At 39.6% G+C, this 20,237-nt stretch overlaps 1 protein-coding gene across 1 annotated transcript; it reads left to right on the forward strand.

The window, feature by feature from the left end:
* The first annotated feature begins 11,575 nt into the window (after nucleotides 1–11,575).
* Nucleotides 11,576–13,421, forward strand: LOC139842045 (uncharacterized). The gene is made up of 4 exons (XM_071832224.1): nucleotides 11,576–11,812; nucleotides 11,929–12,275; nucleotides 12,390–12,922; nucleotides 13,153–13,421. The coding sequence occupies exons 1-4, from the start codon at nucleotides 11,576–11,578 to the stop codon at nucleotides 13,419–13,421; spliced, it is 1,386 nt and encodes a 461-aa protein (XP_071688325.1).
* The last annotated feature ends 6,816 nt before the right edge of the window (nucleotides 13,422–20,237 follow it).

The raw sequence follows: 20,237 nt of genomic DNA on the forward strand, positions 1-20,237 counted from the left end.
TATATATATATTGGAGATATCATCAACAGTAAAATCCAACTGAATTTCAATTTTAAGAATCGAATATTTTAAATAACAAATAAATAATGTGACAATCATAACATAATAGTATTCTTGAAGTGGTCAGCGAAGCGCTTTTTAACCAATGGGTCAGGGGTTAATAATGTGATAATTACAACACAAAAGCAGCTTTGGAAGAGTGGTCAGGGAAGTGCTTTTTAACCAATTGGTCAGGGTTAGTAATGTGGTAATTATAATACAAAAGCAGCTTTGAAGGAGTGATCAGGGAAACGCTTATCAACCTAACAGTTAGGGGTTTGAGTCATTACTATGTTAATTTTTTAAATTTTTACCTGGAGACTTGAAATCTGATTTATTTAAACAATAAATAAAAATGTCTTAATTAAATTGTAGAATCAAATTAAGAGGAATGGTCATAGTCGGTGTTTATGAACTTTATGGTCGGGGGGTCAAAACCCGGCTATTATAAATTGTTGTTTTTAATTATTGATCTGTAAACCTTTTTTTTTAAGTGGTTCTTTGTATATGTCTAAGATTTTATTTGTTATTGATTTTTTCTATAAACATATAACTATTATTTTCTGGGTTACGTTAAGCTCATTCAAGGGCGGAGCTTTCTTAAGGCAAGAGGGGGTCCTCACCCGTCCACAATTTTAAGTAGTTAGTGAGATTTGTAGCCTGTTTGAGTTTTTGAATCAAATAAAATGAAACCCGTATGAAGGAGATATGAAGTGAAGGCTAGCAGAACTTGCGAGTTGCCACTATTTTGGTTTTATCTCTTTCAAACGGAGTTAGATTTGGTTGGTTTAAAAGCTCAAATGCTCAAAACTCAAGGGAATACATATTTCATTTTGATTGTTTCTAAATTTAAGAGTCATCTGTCCCGTAGAGGCCCTTTCCTCTTGGGGATATTGCTAACATACCCAAAATTATTATTCTTCACTAAAATTATTTGGTATCCTCATATAACATTTCATGCTCGGCCCCTCAAAAACAATTGTTCAAGCTCCGTGACTGCTTATTAACGTTATTTCACTGGAAAACATATAGTTATGTTAAAAAAAAACTTACGTAGACAATTAGTAGCAATATCTGTTAAAGCTCTTGTATGGTTATTTTGACTGCAGCAAAGCGCGATTGATCTCAAAACTTGTTTAAGTCATTGAGAGGGTTAATTCATTTTGATCATGAGTATATTATTTTCTAGATTCATTATCAATAGAAAAAAATTATATTTCATGATTACGTCGACCAGATAAATTAGTTGTATTTCGTAGCTTTTTTTTTTAATTGTAATTGCAATTGTATTGTTAACTAATTAACTAGTAACTATCTGTGGCTAAAGTAACTCAGAAAAAACTTGATCAATTTTCTCTCCGAAATTTCTGGGCGATTCAACAACCAGCGCCGCTGTCTTCTGTTTTCTTCTTCTCCGGTGATCTTCAGCGGGTTCAGACGCCACCTCACCATGGTCGGCAACACACGTAATGTACCGATTAATAACGGTTGGTTCATCAAACAAAACAAAAGCTGGGAAACCGATTTACAAGAAGATTAACATCGTTTTCAATAGATCCGATGAACCCTCTAATCAATCCTTCTATGTGATGAACTTTCCGGATTACGCAGATGAAGAGGCTCTCCGCAAGGTTTTCGATCAGTATGGATGTCTTTTGAACGTGTACGTTGGAAAAAAAGAGCTAAAACCGGAAAACGATTCGCTTTCATTAGATTCATGGGTGTAAAGAACGTTACGGCTATGGAGAACCGATTATCGGACATTTTGTAACAACCCAAACCAACCCGCGATTAAACCGTGTAAAATCACAAACAAATTTTTTTTTTTTGCTGAACTGCCACCTGGCGCGGCGCGGCATATAGGCCGCGCGGCGCGCCAAACCTGACTGTCCGGAAAGTCTTTAAACGCGAAAATGTTTGACTAGTTCCCGACATATTTAGGCGTAACGCTTTTAACCGCATGTTCAATATATGAAAACTAGCGCGTTCCATTAATAAAATTTAGTTTACGAAGCGGGGTCCACATCAACCCAAATTACCCTTTAAGTATCAAAATACAATTTTCGACCATAAGACTTTTAATACAAAACAAAGCCGAGCATGGCGATTGGGGATACGCTACCCAATCCTAATAAATCCAAAAGCAAGCCTTCTACGCAAACTATGCAAGTCCTCTAATCCTCGCGCTTACCCGAGCCACCATCCGCATGCAGTCTATAAAAAGAGTCAACAACGAGAGGGTAAGCTAACGCTTAGTGAATGATAATATACTACATACATATATATGTATAAAATGGACACGCCACAAAATAACAAATACCGTATACCGAGGCATCCATATAAGGCACTACACTAAGCATACCGTACGATCTCTAAGCAACGAGCTAAAGATACAATAACAATATAAGTTCACCAACGACGATGTGAACAACGCCAAATAGCTACACCCGGAGGGTTAGCTACAACACAACAATACATTAATATATAACAATATAAACGAACAAGGTTAACACCTTAACCCAATACCGAGAACCAAATACCACAATGAAGATTGGCCGAACTACACGAGCCTTAGTAATCCGAAACCACACGAGATTACTATCTTCACAACATCGAGGTTGGCCGAACTACACGAGCCTTAGTAATCCGAAACCACACGAGATTACTACCTCAATAAGATGACCGAACTACACGAGTCACCATGAATCCGAACTACACGAGATTCATTTTTGATAAGATGACCGAACTACACGCGTCATCGTGAATCCGAACTACACGCGATTCACTTCTCCAACTCAAAACCCTTCGCCATTGGGGTTATATCATCCACATCACAATCACGTGTGATAGTGTACACGCGAACGCGTACTTCGCCAAAGATAGTCAACCAAAACGCACAACCGTGCCAATTGGATCTAAACGCTAGTCTATCAAATCCATCTATATGTGAAGTGAGCTTTATAGCCGAGAATCACTTCACCCGACCCGCACCCATCCTACACATACATATGCACATAGGATATTATCACTCACCTTGAAGTCTTGAAGAATGCTTCCAAGTAATCCGCAACTCGCCAATGGAAAGTACCTATTCCATTATCACAATTACAACAATACGCTTAGAGTGGATTTACAAATCAACCCAATTCGACACTTAGTGCAAATTTGACCCAAATGCACTTCCAAGCACAAACCGTGCCCAAAACTAACCAATAATCACTAACACAAGTGAGAATGGTCCTAATACGCCAATTAAACCCGAACTCAAGTGTTAAACACGTGTCATACCCATTTTGACACTTAAACCCTAATTTTGACCCATAAGGTCAAAATCTCACCATTTACAAGTTTTGACACCAAAACACATTTAACTTGGTTTTATACTTCAACTTAATCCATTTCAAGTTTATAAACCTCATTAAATCGCCAAATGGGTCATAATCACCACCAAACCCTAATTTGACCCAAAGTCACAATTAGTCAACCAATTAACCTTAAATGGGTTTCAATACTTCCTTAATCACTAACTTAAGTGATTAAACTCAATTTCAAGTCCTAAACATGGCCAATTAGTTCACCAACCCAAAATCCACCAACAATTAACAATAAACCCAATTACTAGCATCACTAAACCCATTTCATCATCTAAAAGGGTTTTTCATCAAACTAACTCAAACCCTAACTTGAATATCAAATCAAATAGATGAAATTCGGAGTTTGAGCTTACCAATACTACCACAACGTAGCTAGGAACGAAATGAACAACTTTAGAACTCGAGCTTTTGATCCAAACGGCCTCCTTCTTCTCCAAAACCCCAAATCTCTCTCTAGAATCTCTCTCTCTCTCTCTCTAGATAGTTGGGAGTGATGGATGGATGTGAATATCATCCAAAACTGATCCAAACCAGCTAATATGGCTCACAAATCCGGCCCCAAGTGAAATTACCCAATTGCCCTTCATTTAAAACAATTAAAAAGAAGAAGAGGGCTGTCTGCGCGATTTGGCGCGGCGCGCCCCAGACCCGCGCGGCGCGCAAGTAGCCAGTTTCAGATTCTTTTACCTTTCCAATTACATAACAATATTCAACGAAGCCCGTTCTCGAATGTCATAAGTACACAAGTATACAAGATAAATATTCGGGTCTTACAACTCTCCCCCACTTAAACTCGATCACGTCCTCGTGATCCTCGTCACTTAACCAAACGGACCACACTCCATGGTCCTCAAACATACGTCCCAATCCGACTTTCCTAGGCAACTCTTCCCAATGAATCACCTCTAACAACCAAAATCGTCACACGCGATTTAACGAATCACAATCCGAGCACTAAAACCATGCTCAATCCCTCACATCGGGAAACTCCACCAATCTCGAACCGAAATATCAACCCTCTAGCGTATCATTACCAAGTACAATGCTAAAAGCAACCAAGTTTAAATCCTAAAGTCAACAATCCGAAACGATGAAGACCGAACCAAACGAACCCTTACGGATTACACCAATCACTAAACATCCATTGTAGTGCGCAATACGACCAATACGCAACTACCGTAACATCATAATCCAACGGCTAGAACCGATAGCGCCCAAAACGACTATGAAAACGCAAAACCCAAGGTGTACGAAATCAACCATCGTCACACCCGTAATAAACATGTGAGCGAAACACGACTATCGCATCACTAATCACACAACACACGAAGGCTGGACGAAAACACACGCGCCTTAGTGAATCCGAACTACACGCGACTCACTACCTTCACCACAACAACAATCGGGAATGGCCGAACTACACGCGCCATAGTGAATCCAAACTACACGAGAGTCACTATCCCGGAGGAATGACCGAACTACACGAGTCAATTGTGAATCCGAACTACACGAGATTCACTCCTCAATACAATGACCGAAACCACACGAGTCATTCGTGAATCCGAACAACACGAGATTCACTTCCACAACATCGAGGTTGGCCGAACTACACGAGCCTTAGTAATCCGAAACCACACGAGATTACTACCTCAATAAGATGACCGAACTACACGAGTCACCATGAATCCGGACTACACGAGATTCATTCCAATAAGATGACCGAACTACACGCGTCATCGTGAATCCGAAAACACACGCGATCCACAATCTCAACACAGGAATGGTACTCGCATTTCCCACCGGTACTCGCATTTCCCGATAGTGTTACACCATACCGACATAACACTACTCCCTTGATGAAGTCAGCGGACCCCGAAGGTCATGCTCCACCAATCACAACACCGGATGAAGTCAGCAGACCCGAAGATCATGCTTCACCGATATAACATCACGCTCATGATGAAGTCAGCGGACCCCGAAGGTCATGCTCCACCAATCACAACACCGGATGAAGTCAGCGGACCCGAAGATCATGCTTCACCGATATAACACCACGCTCATGATGAAGTCAGCGGACCCCGAAAGTCATGCTCCACCAATCACGAATTCCCATGATGAAGTCAGCGGACCCTAAAGATCATGCTTCATCAAACAACCATACCATAATCGAGCAAGAACCACCTATATCAAACATAGGTACCAAACAATAACTCTCCACAAGAGAACCCGACACACACCTCCCTTAACCGGAGGATTTCACCTTGCTCGCCAAACACGTCCATTATCTCTCTACGAGATTTACCACGTTACCACCTCAGTGATGATTCAAATCCAAACCATAAGTACAATTTATCCGAAATTGTACTCTACCACAAATCGACCCAACCAGGTCTCGACAACATTTTCTGGATCTACCAATAGCATCATCCGGAATCTCACACTAAAACTTCCTCGTGCGGGAGTGTAACTCCCCCACTTAGAACCACGTTCCATATCCACAACTCGTACAACCGCACAATGCTACCACAGGTAGACTTTACCAACAATTGGGCTCACACGACCCATTACCACATCTTGCTTCAACCTTGAGCACACGAAGGATTTTAACCAACCCTTAAACACTTTGTACGAAAAGTGTACCGCAACACAATCGGAGTCGAACACCACGCTAGTAGGTATAAAAGAGGCACCTAATGTCGCGTCATAAAGACTCCATTACCAACACACATCGAGATTTAAAACACTCGATCTCAAGGGTTCCAACCAACCGACGAACCTCATGAATCGTCACTTCAACATCAAAGCGAACACGCGCTTAACAACCACCCACCAAAACCATTTCCGTGGCTTGGTAGAAACGTTTTCCCAATACTAAGGAATGCTTGGTTACGCCAAGTCTTACGCCCTTCGCCCGTCAATCAAACATCAACATAGGGTACTTCCATTAGGAACGTCACCCATAGCATAACATGCACAATAAAGGCACGCAACTCAAACTCAAACGGCATTTAATAAATAATCAAAAGACATATTTATCAAAATTAAACGTACCTTAACGTCTCCTGGCCGCACCCGTCCCTGCTAACTTGGGGCATTCCGACTTACGATGTCCTTCTTTTTGGCAATTGAAGCACACCATACCATCACCCTTTGGTACCGAACATTCCCAAGACTTGTGACCCCTCACGCCACAATGTAACATCTAGCCGCACTAGAATCTGACATACCCGTTCGCATACCACCCGTGCTCACACTCGGACCCTTAGCCCTCTTACTCGGAGCACCATAAGAAACGACCCTTCGCTCACTTGAAGGTTCACCCTTTTTCGATCGTGAATACGACTCGAAACCTCTAGCCAAGTCGAATAATTCCGAAAACGATTTCGCTTGACCCCGGCTAATTTTACTTTTCAAGTCATCATTCAAGGTCCGATAGAAATCTCCCATCAACAAACGATCATTCCCCAAATACTCCGGACAAAAACGAGCCTTCGCCATAAAGGTCGTCTTGAGAGTACTCAAATCCATAGATCCTTGTCGCAAATTTCGCAACTCATTTCTCAATTCCCACAAATCGGCCGAAGTCCGGAACTCCTCGAAGAATTCCTCCTTAAAGTCGTCCCACGATAAAGCCATAAACGTCTCGCCACCGACAAGATCAATCTTACCATCCAACCAATCCCTTGCCCTACCCCGCAACAAACTCGTAGCGAGTCTCGTCTTTCTCTCGGGAGGGCAATCAATAGTACGGAAACACCCTTCGACGTCCGAAATCCAAGTTGTGCTTACCAAAGGATCTGGCTTTCCGTCATACATTGGGGGTTTAGTCCTCATGAAGCTCTTAAGATAACGCTCCATTTCACCACTACTTTGAAGTTCGGAATACCTCCTTTCCATTCTTTCTTCTAACGCACCCATTTGCTCCGCAACGGCGGCCGCAACTCTAGTATTAAACTCCGCGTCATTCGCCTCGGTCTCGTTTCGCGTCGTCATTCTTAAGAATGCAAAACGATTAGTCCACGAACGTGTAAAACCGTACGCACAACACAGCCCCATCTTGCTAAACACTCATCGTACATCACTTGTTAGACACGATTTGCACCCGTAATAAGGTTTGCAAGTTCTTATTACGCACACATGCCGCATCGACTCGTTAGTACAACGACCGTCTCGCTCGATGATATACATAAACACAACCAAAATTCTACGCGGTACAAACACACGCGAGAATTATTATCACAACACGACAACATATTAATAATATCCGCATTACTAATATAAACGTTAGTCAACCTATAGCCAAGGCACTAACCAAACCCATTCCGACCCGTAATCCTACAAGTCCCGCAACAATTTAAGCACACACAAGTCTAAGTCTAGGCACCTATCTCAAGTCACCTAAATTCCTTAGACCATGCTCTGATACCACTTGTAACAACCCAAACCAACCTGCGATTAAACCGTGTAAAATCACAAACAAACAAAAAATTTTGCTGAACTGCCACCTGGCGCGGCGCGCCATATAGGCCGCGCGGCGCGCCAAACCTGACTGTCCGGAAAGTCTTTAAACGCTAAAATGTTTGACTAGTTCCCGACATATTTAGGCGTAACGCTTTTAACCGCATGTTCAATATATGAAAACTAGCGCGTTCCATTAATAAAATTTAGTTTACGAAGCGGGGCCCACATCGACCCAAATTACCCTTTAAGTATCAAAATACGATTTTCGACCATAAGACTTTTAATACAAAACAAAGCCGAGCATGGCGATTGGGGATACACTACCCAATCCTAATAAATCCAAAAGCAAGCCTTCTACGCAAACTATGCAAGTCCTCTAATCCTCGCGCTTACCCGAGCCACCATCCGCATGCAATCTATAAAAAGAGTCAACAACGAGAGGGTAAGCTAACGCTTAGTGAATGATAATATACTACATACATATATATGTATAAAATGGACACGCCACAAAATAACAAATACCGCATACCGAGGCATCCATATAAGGCACTACACTAAGCATACCATACGATCTCTAAGCAACGAGCTAAAGATACAATAACATTATAAGTTCACCAACGACGATGTGAACAACGCCAAATAGCTACACCCGGAGGGTTAGCTACAACACAACAATACATTAATATATAACAATATAAACGAACAAGGTTAACACCTTAATCCAATACCGAGAACCAAATACCACAATGAAGATTGGCCGAACTACACGAGCCTTAGTAATCCGAAACCACACGAGATTACTATCTTTACAACATCGAGGTTGGCCGAACTACACGAGCCTTAGTAATCCGAAACCACACGAGATTACTACCTCAATAAGATGACCAAACTACACGAGTCACCATGAATCCGAACTACACGAGATTCATTATTGATAAGATGACCGAACTACACGCGTCATCGTGAATCCGAACTACACGCGATTCACTTCTCCAACTCAAAACCCTTCGCCATTGGGGTTATATCATCCACATCACAATCACGTGTGATAGTGTACACGCGAACGCGTACTTCGCCAAAGATAGTCAACCAAAACGCACAACCGTGCCAATTGGATCTAAACGCAAGTCTATCAAATCCATCTATATGTGAAGTGAGCTCTATAGCCGAGAATCACTTCACCCGACCCGCACCCATCCTACACATACATATGCACATAGGATATTATCACTCACCTTGAAGTCTTGAAGAATGCTTCCAAGTAATCCGCAACTCGCCAATGGAAAGTACCTATTCCATTATCACAATTACAACAATACGCTTAGAGTGGATTTACAAATCAACCCAATTCGACACTTAGTGCAAATTTGACCCAAATGCACTTCCAAGCACAAACCGTGCCCAAAACTAACCAATAATCACTAACACAAGTGAGAATGGTCCTAATACGCCAATTAAACCCGAACTCAAGTGTTAAACACGTGTCATACCCATTTTGACACTTAAACCCTAATTTTGACCCATAAGGTCAAAATCTCACCATTTACAAGTTTTGACACCAAAACACATTTAACTTGGTTTTATACTTCAACTTAATCCATTTCAAGTTTATAAACCTCATTAAATCGCCAAATGGGTCATAATCACCACCAAACCCTAATTTGACCCAAAGTCACAATTAGTCAACCAATTAACCTTAAATGGGTTTCAATACTTCCTTAATCACTAACTTAAGTGATTAAACTCAATTTCAAGTCCTAAACATGGCCAATTAGTTCACCAACCCAAAATCCACCAACAATTAACAATAAACCCAATTACTAGCATCACTAAACCCATTTCATCATCTAAAAGGGTTTTTCATCAAACTAACTCAAACCCTAACTTGAATATCAAATCAAATAGATGAAATTCGGAGTTTGAGCTTACCAATACTACCACAACATAGCTAGGAACGAAAGGAAAAACTTTAGAACTCGAGCTTTTGATCCAAACGGCCTCCTTCTTCTCCAAAACCCCAAATCTCTCTCTAGAATCTCTCTCTCTCTCTCTAGATAGTTGGGAGTGATGGATGGATGTGAATATCATCTAAAACTGATCCAAACCAGCTAATATGGCTCACAAATCCGGCCCCAAGTGAAATTACCCAATTGCCCTTCATTTAAAACAATTAAAAAGAAGAAGAGGGCTGTCTGCGCGATTTGGCGCGGCGCGCCCCAGACCCGCGCGGCGCGCAAGTAGCCAGTTTCAGATTCTTTTACCTTTCCAATTACATAACAATATTCAACGAAGCCCGTTCTCGAATGTCATAAGTACACAAGTATACAAGATAAATATTCGGGTCTTACACATTTGGATTGGTAATTTCCACTTGTATGTGGAGGCATCGAAGTATGATAAAGCTGCTAACTCTAATGTTAAACATTCGCAGAATGAGCCACCAAAAAAACACTTGGAAGTGGATGAGTCTCATGTCTCGGTTAAGATGGATCAGAATGTTAAAGAAGGTGTCTCTTATGCGTCCAAGTTAATTGGTCCGACTTACACTGTTAAGAAACTCACATTACAAGATGATGAATTGAACAATGTAAGTGATAATGAAAACATTGTTTTTGCTAAAGTTAAAGAACTTGGTGCGTTATATACGATTTATAAACAGTGTGCGCTTGGAGGTTTCTCGAATTTCAAAGTTCAATATGTTGGTGGCTTGTGGGTTTGGTTTTATTTCGAGTCTGCTGTCTTGTGCTCTAAATTTAAATCAAATCCCAACATGTTGGAGTTGTTCTCGTGTATGAAAATTCCTTCTAATTCTTTTGTCGTTGATGAACACATAATTTGGATCGAAATTCAGGTTTATCGACTAGTGCTTGGGGGACTAATGCTAGCAAGAAGGTAGCATCACAATTCGATCGATTTTTGTTTTCCGAATCTAATTGTAAGTTACCGGTCTCTACTAGTAGATTTTGCATTGCCACATACAATAAAAAACTGATATCTTCAATTATTAAAGTCGTTTGTTTTGATGAAGAGGTTGACATGTTGGTTAATGAAGTGGGTACATGGCTTTTTGATATTGATTCTACCATTGAGCTTGATACTCAAGATGATATTCAATCAGGTGGTGATGAAGGTTCATGTGCTTTTCAAAGTGATAGTGAAAATGAGTTGTCATCTGACCACCTCAAAGAATTTGCGGGGATTAACTTAGATTTGTCTTCTGAGTGTAGTGATCTTAATTCTGGAATGAATGGGCTGCCTCATAAGAATAAAAACTTTGTTGTTGATAGTAATAAGAATGAGGAACCTATTACTTCTAATCACAAAAGTGCTTCTGTTAATAGTGGAAATGTGGAGGACGTATTCAAAAGTGCTTCTGTTAATAGTGGATATGTGGAGGAGACTGTGATTGAAGTTAAGGATCTGCCAAAAGATTCATCTCCGATTGCTACTAAGCCGATACTTACTAGCCAAAGCGGTACACATTCGCCGGGTTTTACATTTAATAAAAATCAAAACGCTAGCCAATGTTCTACTCCTTCCGTTAATTGTCATACCCCATTTATTGTTCTTAATCATGATCGTGTCAACGAGTTAAGTAATGATCAAAGTGATGACATATTTGGATTTGGTGAGCTACTTGGTTTTTCTAGCAAAGGTGCGAAGAAGTTTGCAAATCGTGATTTTAATAAATTCGGTTTATCATGAAGATTTTATCTATCAATAGTTGCGGGTCGTTTTTACATGATAAAAAGAAGTGGATCAAAGACCTTTGTGTATCGAATAATATTGAGTTCTTGGCTATTCAAGAAACGAAGATGTCTCGTTTACATATGTTTCGCCTTAAATCATTTTGGGGCAACCAAAATTTTGATTTTGCTTTAAGTTTGGCTAGAGGTTTTTTAGGAGGTATCGTGTCTATATGGGACCCTAAAGTTTTTGTGAGAAGCAACATTTGGTGCGACATTAATTTTGTGATCGTTAAAGGTAAATAGCTTCGCTTTGATTTGAATATTTTTATGATAAACGTATATGCTCCACAATCATTGGTTGATAGAAACTTTCCAATTCTGTTTCCTCTCATCCGGGTGATTATATGTTTATGGATGATTGGAACTCGGTTAGAACGGATGATGAAAGACGTGGTTCGGTTTTTTGTCCCCAAGATGCCTCTCTGTTTAATGATCTTATTGAGAGCAACGAGCTTTTTGATGTCCCTTTAGCTGGTTTGAATTTCACTTGGCGTAATAAATCGGGAAGTATGTTTAGTAAGATCGACAAATTTTTCATTTCTGAAAACGTTCTTAATATATTTAAGGATTTGAAAAGTCTCTTCTTACCCCGAGGTTGCTCAGATCATTCTCCGATTATGTTATTTCAAGATAAGGTTGATTTTGGGCCTACGTATTTCAAGATTTTTGATTCATGGTTCGATAGAGATGATTTTGATGATACGGTTCATGTTGCTTGAGAGACGATTAGTGTGTATTGAAATCTTGATATAGTGGCTAAATTTAGATTACTAAAAGGCCATTTAAAGAGTTGGATTCATAATACTAGATCTAGTGAAGTGAAAAGATTAAAAGAAATCACGAGTCAGATTGATGAGTTAGACATTATTATAGATGCGGGTGTTGTGAGTGAAGATGAAGTACAAACACGCAACAAGTTAGCTTTCGAAAAGAATGACTTAACTAAATTCATCGATCTTGATTATCTTCAGAAGGCTAGAGTTAGATGGGATGTGGAGGGTGACGAGAATTCAAAATTTTTTCATTCCTCTTTGAAACGTACACGTCGTATACAACATATTCAAGGTTTATTAGTTGACTGGACCTGGATCGATGACCCGAACAATATAAAAGACTGTTTCTTCAAACACTTTCAGTCTAAATTTGATGCGCATGATTCTGATTTTATTTTCGCTGATCCTAGGCCGAGAAGGGTTTTGACCGAATCAGAATGTTCTACGTTGGAAGCTGATATTGACGATGATGAGATAAAAAAAGCCATGTGGTGTTGTGGTAGTTCTAAATCTCCCGGACTGGACGGTATTTCTTTTCGTTTCATCAAACATTTTTGGGACTTAATTAAGTTTGATTTTTGCAGGGACATAAGAGGTTTTTTCTCTTCTTGTTCTATGCCTCGAGGTGCTAATTCGACGTTTTTTCGCTTATTCCGAAGATATATAACCCGATGCTTATTACCGATTTTAGACCTATTTCCTTGGTTGGTTGTTTTTATAAGACTGTTACCAAGATTCTTACGAATCATCTTCAAGGGGTTATTGATAATATTATTAGTCCGGTTCAGACGGTTTTTATTGCTGGACGACAGATTTTAGATAGGCCTCTCATGTTGAGCGAGATTATCGATTGGTATAAAAGTAAAAATAAAAAGATACTCATGTTCAAAGTCGATTTTGAGAAGGCAAATGATTCTGTTAATTGGGAGTATCTTTTATCTATGTTATCAATTCTTGGTTTTGGTAACAAATGGTGTTCTTGGATCAAGGGGTGCCTTTTTTCTCCCGTACTTCAGTTCTTGTGAACGGCTCTCTGACTCGTGAATTTTCTTTGAAATGAGGCTTGAGACAAGGTGACCCACTTAGCCCTTTTTTATTTATTATTGTTATGGAAGGGTTACATTTAGCGTTCCATCAAGCCATGGAAAGAAATATTATTCGTGGGATTAATGTGGGGACTGAGAATATTAGTCTTTCCCATTTTATTTATGCAGATGATGTTGTGATTTTTTCGGAGTGGAATGCCATAGAATTGAGGCGAATTCTTCTTAACTTGGAAGTGTTTCATAAAACTTCGGGATTAAAGTTGAATGTTAATAAGTCGCCTATCTTTGGAATTGGAGTAGAACTGTAACACCGTCCATTTTTTTTTTTAAATATACACAGCGGAAACTTTATATATATAATACTTAAGTTTTACAATACCACACGATTATTATAATTTATCAGGCGTTACATTAAACAACTAATATTATGTTATACAAAAGACATCAGAGTTTGTTCTTCAAACATATCCATCAAAACAGCAAGCTCCTCCCAAAAACCCTAGCATACAAGTCTACCTGCATGGGAGGAAGTGAGGGGTTAACACAAGGCTAAGTGAATGGTACAGTCCTAACAGGTACAAGCATATAGTATCAAACTAGCCAATACACAAACAATGACTTGATAACAAGAGGATCGGCGGCCTGGCCGGACCCTTAACTCCAATTGATCATGCTGGAGTATACCGATAATTCTAATTAATGTCTCCCTCGCATAGTATCCAGATGCAGGTGGTGCATCATTCAACTACACTACGCGAATAGTAATTCCTGAACCAGAAAGACTCTTCCTGCTAGGGATGGCAATGGCCACCCGATCCGGTGGATATCCACCCGATCAACCCGCTTCGTGATGGATACGGATGAACCTAAATGGATATGGATACGGATATGGATGAACCTAAATGGATATGGATATGGACATGGATGAAAAGTTTCATCCATTGATATATCCATTACCACCCGAAATACATATACAAATACATAAATATAAATATATTCTTACATATTTACTACTACAAGCTTATTTACCGTTAGATTTACATTTTTCTTTCAACCCCATAATGAAATAATTATAATATATTACAATAAAACATGTATATCTAACAAATAAACTTACAAATATCATATTTAACTTTTTATAATCTATATTTTATAGTAAATTTAACAATATTTGTTATATCTTCGACAAAGATTACTCATTTTTATGGATAAAATTTGAGTATGTCATGATATATTTATTTTTGCTATACTACGTTTTTGTTTTAATCGCATATTAGAAAATATTATAACATTTTTTTAATATCCATTGGATATCCATTAACCCGCTTAATCCACTGTATATGGATATGGACGGATGACCTGAAACTAAATGGATATGGATATGGATATGGATGAACAAAAACTAAATGAATATGGATATGGATACGGCATCACCCGATCCATATCCGATCCATTGCCATCCCTAATTCCTGCCTCTTGCCCAACTTACAAATTTGGCATAGCTACAAAACCATAGCTGCCCCACATGTAAGCCAGTTGCCGCTACAAAACCCGCAATCGGAAATATCACTACCAGACTACTAACCCGTAGTCGGCATCCAGGGTGGCCACAACAACTCACATGATATAGCACAGTATATCATATACTAAGTATTCAGGTGAGTAAGCTAAGGTAATAGTAGCATAACCCGCTACTAAATACTTATAAACATTAGGATAGTCCCACTCACCTGGAAATACAAGAACTCAGTAGTCTTATTTCACTGAGCCTTCACCTTTTCCTTTATCACCTGAGAATATCATTTCTCTAGTTAGTAACCATTTCAATCAGATTATACATCAGAAGAAATAAACACATCAATACAGTAAATGGGTCAGAATTGCACTTGACCCAATCATACAAACCCTATCACTCGCACGGGTGGGGCCTCACTCGTACGACTGACCAGCTCACTCGTGCGGATGAGTATCCTCACTCGCACGACTGAAAAAATACACCCACGAGTGACTTTAATGTACACTTGCATGATTTAGTAGCTCACACGCACGGTTGGACACCTCACCCGTACGGGTGAGTGCCCCACTCGCATGGTTGAGCAAGAACAGCAGCATAACTGCAATTCGAGCTTTTTACACCCAACTTAAATTTTGATTTAGTGTTTTAAAACCTTATCATTAGATACTACACCTCAAGGCGATTCCAACGATAGTTTATTAGTCGAAAACGGAGTTACGGTTTGAAAGTTATGACCAAAACAAGTTTCCACAAATCTGACCGGTGCTCACAAGCATGGCCGAGGCCTCACTCATGCGAGTGAGTCCTCACACGTGTGGTTGACCCTCAAAACTATGGTCACTCGTGCGAGTGACCTGTTACTCATGTGGGAGCTGAAGAACAGCTCCAGCACGCTATTTTTCACGTTTTTGATCCAAAAACTCGATTTTTGCTTGTTTTGGTCGATTCAAAAGCTCAATAATATCACATAACACTTATATAAACTATTTCTAACATCAATCAAGCAAAACAAACACATATAATCAAGAATCAAACTCAAAATACATCAAACCCCATTTTAACCCAAAACCCACTTTAAATTACACCAAATTCAGTGATGTTTACCTTGTTTTGATCCTTGTTAATGCTAGAATCAGATAAACGAAATCACAATCTTTGAATTTACACTTTTGATTTCAAGGATTTAGAGAGCTAAGTGTGTTTTAGGGGTCAAAGTTTCTAAAAGGGGAAGGAATAGAACGTACAAGAGTATATATTCAATTGGGGTTTCTTCATAGTGAGGAAACCCCACTCCCCATTTCACACGGGTATTTACCAGTTATCTAAAACACAATGTACCTCATTAGGCGGCCCTAACGAGGTCTAATTCACATAACGAAACCTGTTATGTGACCCTTGTCTAGAAAGCACATAACTAACTAATCAAATAATTATTAACCCATAATTATTAAAATCACTAATATTAATAAATTAATATAAACTAAGGGTAAAAAGTCATTTACCGCTAGGCCCAATTCGTGGTTGTTACAAATCCACCCCCTTTAAGAAGATTCCGTCCTCGGAATCTGGTCCAGGTCAAACAATGGAGGGTATCTAGCTTTCATTAGCTCTTATGTTTCCCAAGTCAAATTAGAACCCAAACTATGTTTCCATTCTACAAGTACCATTGGTATCTGTTTCTTATGTAGCTTAGTAACCTTTCTGTGAACAATCTTGACTGGTTCTTCAACAAACTTTTTATTCATGTCAACCCTTAAGTCCTGCAATGATAGCATCTGACTTTCGTTGTCTACCTTGCACTTACGAAGATAACATATGTTAAATGTATCGTGAATGCCCGCTAACTCTGCAGGAAGATCCAGAACCACGGTTTAATCGTTCAATATCTGTCTGATGTTAAATGGACCTATATACCTTGGGGCTAATTTTCCGCGTTTGCCGAACCGAATTACACCTTTCCACGGCGATACTTTCAGGTACACACGTTCAACCACAGAAAATGTCACTAGTCGTCGACGAGGATCTGCGTACATTTTCTGTCTATCTCTAGCAGCTTTTAACTTCTCTCGAGCTATTACAACTTTATCAGTAGTTTGTTGTACAATTTCAGGACCTGCAAACTATTTCTCTCCGGCCTCTAACCAACAAGTCGGAGTTCTACATCATCTACCATACAACATCTTGTAGGGTGGCATGTCGATACTTGAATGATATGAATTATTGTATGCAAATTCTATCAATGGTAAGTGAGAATCCCATGACCCACCATATTCTAATACACAGGCTCTTAACATATCCTCTAACGTTTGAATAGTTCGTTCGCTTTGACCGTCCGTTTGAGGATGATACGCTGTACTAAGATTAACACGACTACCCAAATTTTGTTGTAAACTCTGCCAGAAGTTAGATACAAATCTCGAATCCCTATCTGACATAATAGATAATGGTATCCCATGCTGAGCTACAAATTCATTTATGTACAACTGAGCCAATTTACTCAACGATGTCATTTCACTAGCAGGCAAAAAGTGTGCGCTCTTGGTTAATCAATCAATAATCACCCAGATCATATCGTGTCCTTTCTGCGGTCGGGGTAACTTAGTTACAAAATCCATCGTTATATGTTCCCATTTCCATTCTGGAATTTCTAATTGACGTAACGATCCATAGGGTTTTTGATGTTCCGCTTTAGCTTGGGCGCAGATATGACATTTTACCGCAAAATGCGCGATGTCTTTCTTCATTGTCGGCCACCAATACATGGTTTTCAAATCATGGTACATCTTTGTACTTCCAGGATGGATAGATAATCTTGATTTGTGCGCCTCATTCATAATTAATTCCCTCAATTCTCCAAGTAAAGGAACCCATATTCGATTGTTGAAGGTTTTTAATCCATGAGAATCGTCAGTTAAATCCCTTTTTCTCTTAACTAAAAGCTCGGATTTTAAATGTTCATCCCTCAATGCTTCTAACTGCATCATCTTTAATCCCTCAATCAGATCCGATACAATTTCAATTTGCATAAATTTCACATTATCAATGGATCCCTTTCGGCTTAAAGCATCATCGACTACATTTGCCTTACCCGGATGATAGCGGATTTCACAATCATAATCTTTTATTAATTCTTGCCACCGTCTCTACCGCATATTCAACTCTTTCTGAGAAAAGATATACTGTAAACTATTGTGATCTGTACAAATAACGCAGTGCGTACCGTATAAATAATGTCTCCAAAGCTTCAAAGCAAAAACCACTGCCACCATTTCTAAGTCATGTACCGGATAATTCTTTTTATGAGTTTTCAACTGTCGTGAAGCATACGCAATAACCTTCTCTCGCTGCATTAACACACAACCTAAACCCGCATATGACGCATCGCAATATACCATAAAATCATCAGTAACCTCGGGTAACGCTAATATTGGAACTTGACACAATAGCTGCTTCAACGTTTGAAATGCTTTCTCCTGTTCATCACCCCATTGAAAAGATACATCTTTTCTAGTTAACTTTGTTAATGGACCGGCAATCTTAGAGAAATCCTTGATAAACCTACGGTAATATCCTGCCAAACCCAGAAAACTCTTAATTTCAGTCGGAGTCTTCGGTGCATTCCAATTCATTACCGCTTCTATTTTGGATGGATCCACTTTGATACCCTCTTGACAAATAACATGACCCAGAAACTGAACTTCACGTAACCAAAATTCACATTTGGAAAACTTGGCGTATAGCTGTTCTCATTTCAACAATTCTAATACTTGACGTAGGTGCTCAGCATGCCGGTCTCTGTCTTTGAATAAATCAGAATGACATCAATAAATACTATAACAAACTTATCGAGAAACTGTCGACACACCCGATTCATTAAATCCATAAAAATTGCTGGCGCATTCGTTAACCCGAACGTCATCACCAAAAACTCATAATGACCATACCTAGTACGAAATGCTGTTTTCGGAATATCGAATTCAGTAACACGAACCTGATGATACCCGAAACGTAAATCTATTTTTGAAAAGAACGAAGCTCCTTGAAGCTGATCGAATAAATCATCTATACTCGGAAGAGGATACTTATTCTTCACGGTTCTTTTGTTCAATTCCCGATAATAAATACACATTCGGAGCGTACCATATTTCTTTTTCACGAATAACACGGGAGCACCCCACGGTGATGAACTCGGTCGTATAAACCCACGATCTAGCAAATCCTGAATATGCATCATCATGTCGCGAATCTCGGACGGAGCTAACCTATAAGGAGCTTTAGCCACCGGTGTAGATCCTGACATCAACTCAATTCTATATTCTACTTCCCTAACTGGCGGCAAACCCGGTAATTCATCTGGAAATACTTCTGGGAAGTCACGCACTACTGGAATATCAGCTACCGTATTTTTCTCTTTCTTAGCATCAGTTACATACGTGAGAAATGTATCACATCCCTTTACTATCAATTTCCTAGCCTTCATAATCGAAATCAAAGGACAACCAAACCCACCCCGTTCACCCCGGGCTATAACACGTGTCCCATCAGATAAAGGGAAAGAAATCAATTTCTTATGACATTTTATACTTGCGTTATGGAAACTCAACCAGTTCATACCTAGAACTACATCAAAGCTAGGTATGGGCATCACTAAGCAAGTCACCGAAAATACACTCCCATCTATTTCTATACTTATTCCAGACACAGATGTTGTGACTGGAACGGTTTTGCCACTGGCTACTTCCACTTCTAAAGGTTCAGGTAACATAGAAATAGGCAAGTTTAACTTATTACAGAATCTAGTAGCCATAAAAGAACGATTGGCTCGGCAATCAAACAATACACGAGCAGGTGTAGAGTTAACCAAAAACATACCGGTGATAGCATCGTCGGCAGTAGTAGCTGCGTCTACCGACATCTGGAAGGCTCTTGCTTCAGGTCATGGAGGATTCTTACGCTTATGTCCAGTTGACGAAGCTGAAGATCCCCCGACTGACGCTGTCCTTGCTCCTGCCCCTACCCCAGAACTCATCTTTCTTGTAGATGGACAATCAACTGACCTGTGCCCGGATTTATGGCAATTCCAGCAAACATTTTCTTTGAATGAGCAAGCCTAAATATCTTGACCCATTACCCTGCACCGCATGCACCTCTTTGTCAAATTAGTACAAAGACCCGCATGAGTCGATTTACAACCATTGCACCACACCCTCTGTTTCGAACTTCTACCACTTTGGGAAAATCTTCCCTTTTGTTGACCCCCATGAGACTTCTTTGATTTG

Source organism: Rutidosis leptorrhynchoides, chromosome 1, assembly GCF_046630445.1.
Source record: "Rutidosis leptorrhynchoides isolate AG116_Rl617_1_P2 chromosome 1, CSIRO_AGI_Rlap_v1, whole genome shotgun sequence".
In the NCBI taxonomy this organism is placed as follows: Eukaryota; Viridiplantae; Streptophyta; class Magnoliopsida; order Asterales; family Asteraceae; genus Rutidosis; species Rutidosis leptorrhynchoides.